Source organism: Rhagoletis zephyria, unplaced genomic scaffold (assembly GCF_001687245.7).
Source record: "Rhagoletis zephyria isolate East Lansing unplaced genomic scaffold, Rhagoletis_zephyria_1.1 Rzeph_scaffold_01319, whole genome shotgun sequence".
NCBI lineage: Eukaryota > Metazoa > Arthropoda > Insecta > Diptera > Tephritidae > Rhagoletis > Rhagoletis zephyria.
Window position 1 is genome coordinate 114,776 of NW_016158403.1, and position 3,904 is coordinate 118,679.

General features: G+C 37.4%; 1 protein-coding gene across 1 annotated transcript in view; it reads left to right on the top strand.

The window, feature by feature from the left end:
- Nucleotides 1-207: 207 nt before the first annotated feature.
- LOC108363621 (piggyBac transposable element-derived protein 3-like) overlaps nucleotides 208-3,904 on the top strand; it is a 4,018-nt gene continuing 321 nt past the window's right edge. The window contains exons 1-2 of the mRNA XM_017617028.1: nucleotides 208-2,378; nucleotides 2,444-2,839. Coding sequence (XP_017472517.1) covers nucleotides 653-2,378; nucleotides 2,444-2,839 — 2,122 coding nt within the window. The 5' untranslated portion in view covers nucleotides 208-652. The remainder of the gene's footprint in view (nucleotides 2,379-2,443; nucleotides 2,840-3,904) is intronic.

The window sequence follows — 3,904 nt, forward strand, 5'->3', positions numbered from 1 at the left end:
TTATTAAATGAGCAATTTTTTTATGTAATGTAAAGTTATAGCTCAGTACATTTTTTTTCACCCGAGATAGTCAAAGTTGGGGAAGAAAATATCAAAAAGTTAAAAATCCAGAAATAGTCCTAATTTTATGATGGTTCCTTAATATATTTTAACCCTCTAGCAGGCAAGACCGTTTTAAAGCCGTCAACAGTTAGACACCANCTTTAAAGCGGTCAACAGTTAGACACCAAAATTCACCTAGTGGGGCGTGATTATTTATTGTTTGGTAATTTTTTTTAAATAAATCAGCCTTTATATAGTCGTTGCAAAAAAAATTATTCAAATCGGTGATCTCAATTCTGTGTCATATTCATTTAAAGTTGTGAAGTCAGTGCAGGTGCGTGTAAAAATTGGTGCAGTGTTTTTTCAAACTTTTCTGATAAGAACAAAAAAATCACCTGTTTTTTTTTAATTAAAAAAATTATAGCTGGTAAGTAAAAATAATATATTTTTACATGGGTATTTTATTTATTGTGATATTTTGACTGGAAGAGTCGTACCTTCCATTATACATAGACCGCTTCTAAGCGGTGTTGCAAGGTGCAGGCAAAACGTCGCTATTGAATTTGAATGATCATGATAGTATGGTGATTCGTAATTTTCCTGCAGAAAAATGTCTACGAGACGTAGTAGAGTGACTGGACGGAACAGGTGGACTTTTGCAGAAATCCATGCTCTGACTGATGAAGAAATCGACGATTTGATGGCTGGAGACCCGGAAGAGTTTGAGTCGGATTTTGAAGACGATGGTAAAGGTATATTTGAAGACAGCGATGATAGTGTTGACGATCCAGATTATCAGCCAGAAATTGAAGAGCTTGATTCTGAAAATAACGGTAGCACTTTAGTGGAAGAAATTTCCGCCGAATATGAAGCACAAATTTCACGATGTGTTTCCAATTTAGGACGATGTAGTTCTTCTGAATATCTTTCTCAATCAATCAATATAATCTTAAATACGAGCAACCTGAGTGATGTGAATAACGGTTCCAATGCAGTAAACACTACTCCAACGCACACATCATTATCAGAAGAACTACCATCTACATCATCAGTACAGCAATCGGCATCAACAACAGGAATTGAAAGAGAAAGAATAACAGCAACAGTAGTTCGTCTGTCAAAAAAACCTGTGAAACGGCCAAGATCTCCACTACCACAATACGATGCAGAAGGTCCACAATTTCAAACAAATGCTATTGGTTTTGTTGGTAGTGCTATGGAGATAGACACTCAATCGATTGAATTAAAAAATATTTTGTGGCGTAAGGGAAACATGCAGAAGCATGTAAATGAAATTGCATTTCTCGGTGATTTTTCACTACCCGACGAAATAGCATGCTTGGACACTCCATATAAGTGTTTTGCGTTTTTCTTCACTGACGAAATTTTTGATTCTATTGTTCATTATACAAACCTGAATGCTAAAAGACAAAATATTGGCAGCTCTTTTTGTGTTACGACTTCGGAAATGCGCAAATTTGTAGGAATCCTGATATATATGTCTGTAATTCGAATGCCGTCTGCTGAGCGCTATTGGGGTCGTCATGCGGTAACCCCAGTCAAGCAAACGATGTCATCAAAACGTTTCTATGAAATTAGAAGATACCTATGTTTTAATGATTTGTCTAATATGAAGAAAGTGGGAGAGCCAGGTTATGATACACAATTCAACATTCGTCCAATTATTGGTCATCTAAATCAACGCTTTGCTATGGTTCCGAAAAAGCCACGTTTGTGTGTAGATGAGCAAATGTGTGCTACTAAGATGCATTCACGTTTTCGACAATATCTGCCTAAGAAGCCACACAAATGGGGAATGAAATTATTCGTTCCATGCGATTCTGATGGTTACGCGTACAGATTTGAGCTTTACTCTGGCGCAGGCGATAATATCATTCCTAATGGTTATCCAAATTTAGGAGCTACGTCTAATGTTGTTGTCCGACTAGCGGCAACGGTTCCAGCTATGGTGAATCATATAATTTATTTTGATAATTTTTATACTTCACTACCGTTGCTGGTCTTATTGAAGAGCAAAGGTATATATTCCCTTGGAACTATCAAACGTGAAAGAATCCCCAATTGTAAATTGCCAAGTGACAAAGAGTCAAAAATGAAACGTGGTGAAGTGATCGAATACGTCGGTAGCGCGTACGGAGTTGACATGACCACTATACAATGGAAAGACACAAAAAACGTATGCCTAGCTTCTACATACGTTGGTAATCTCCCATTTTCTAAGGCTAACGATGGACAAATGCAACTTGCAAAAGCTATCAGATATGACCGCAAAGACAAGAATTATCTTGAAGTCGACTGTCCGCATATTATAAATGGTAGTTTTCATTGTCTTATATATGTCAGTTGTCTCCTTATTTTTTCTAATTACATTATTCCCCAGAATATAATGCGCATATGGGTGGAGTTGATACTATGGATGGACTACTGGGGAGGTACAGGATTCGGCTAAAAACATGTAGCTACTCGCATCGCTTATTTTACCATTTCATCGATATGACTGTGGTTAATTCGTACTTATTGTATCGCCGAATACACAAGGATGACACGGATCATGAACATGTCGAGCTTCCTGATTTCAGATTCCTTGTCGGTGATGTCCTTACTACTTTTCAGCCGCCGCAGGAAAGAAATCCTGTTGGCCGACCACCAAAAGACGTAGTTCGTAGTTGTGCTGGTAGAACTAAGACATATCTACCACCGCCAGAAATACGATTTGATCAGTATGACCATTGGCCAAACGTAAAGGACGTGAAAGGAAAACGAAAATGTAAATTACGAGCATCGCTGTCTTCGGCTATGCCGAAGGCTTCATACCTTTCATGAACATCTGCAAATTTTAGTTTGACAGATTACTGATTTTGAATACATCTGCATACATCGATAGAGGAGTTACATACTGAATAACTCAGTGAGAGGGGAGACCAGTATGTTTGCATGTATGTATATAAAAAAAATATTTATTGGACCAAAAAGTAGTGGTTAGGCACTGTGGCCAATGGTAATCAACTATTACCACCTCCGCATGGTTGTAAGCCATGCAGAGTCCGCAGAATGCTCCGGAAGCAGTGTCCGGAGGATGCATCCGACTAGGCAGAGCATACTTTGAACTGCCATCAAATTATAACTTAAGAAAGTTTTATTACATGGCAGTTGAGAAGTGCATGTACATAAATTTCATTAATTTAATGAAGGAAATTTTTGCACATGCAGCAGTACATAGCATGAATTTAGGCGCCTGGTGTTAGCAGTCGCGTCTAAACACATACTTATATAAAAAATCATCTAAACAATCAGAGTATGGAAGATAGTACCTTATATATGGCACCAATCTAAGTGATCTTTCACTGCTTGTGATCGGTATGTAAACCGGTAACACAATTTATGGGTTTAGCTTTCCAACATAAAGGAGATATATCGCAATAACTGGTATCAGAAGAACAATCAAGGCTATAGAGAGGTAAAGCTTATACAGCATAGATTTTGACAATTTTCTCAGTAGACTTTGTATTATTATTTATACAAATACTTACGAAATTTATCGGTTTTAGCTGTCTCAAATAAATGGAGTTTTACATAAAACTCCCATATCTGAACAATCAGATGTATGGAAGATATATGTTGTAGTCACCCGAGCCTTGTTATTTGAAAAGCGGCCGTAACTTTAGTCCGATTTCAACAATTTTCAACGGTTTTGCTTTTATGTGGCAAGCACAATAAAATACCGAGTTTGGTACAAATTGGCTAGAACGGTTACACGAATACATATATCGTGATATAAGTGGGCGGGGCCACGCCCATTTTCCTAAATTTTACCATAAACGCATTTCCTGGTAAAGAATTA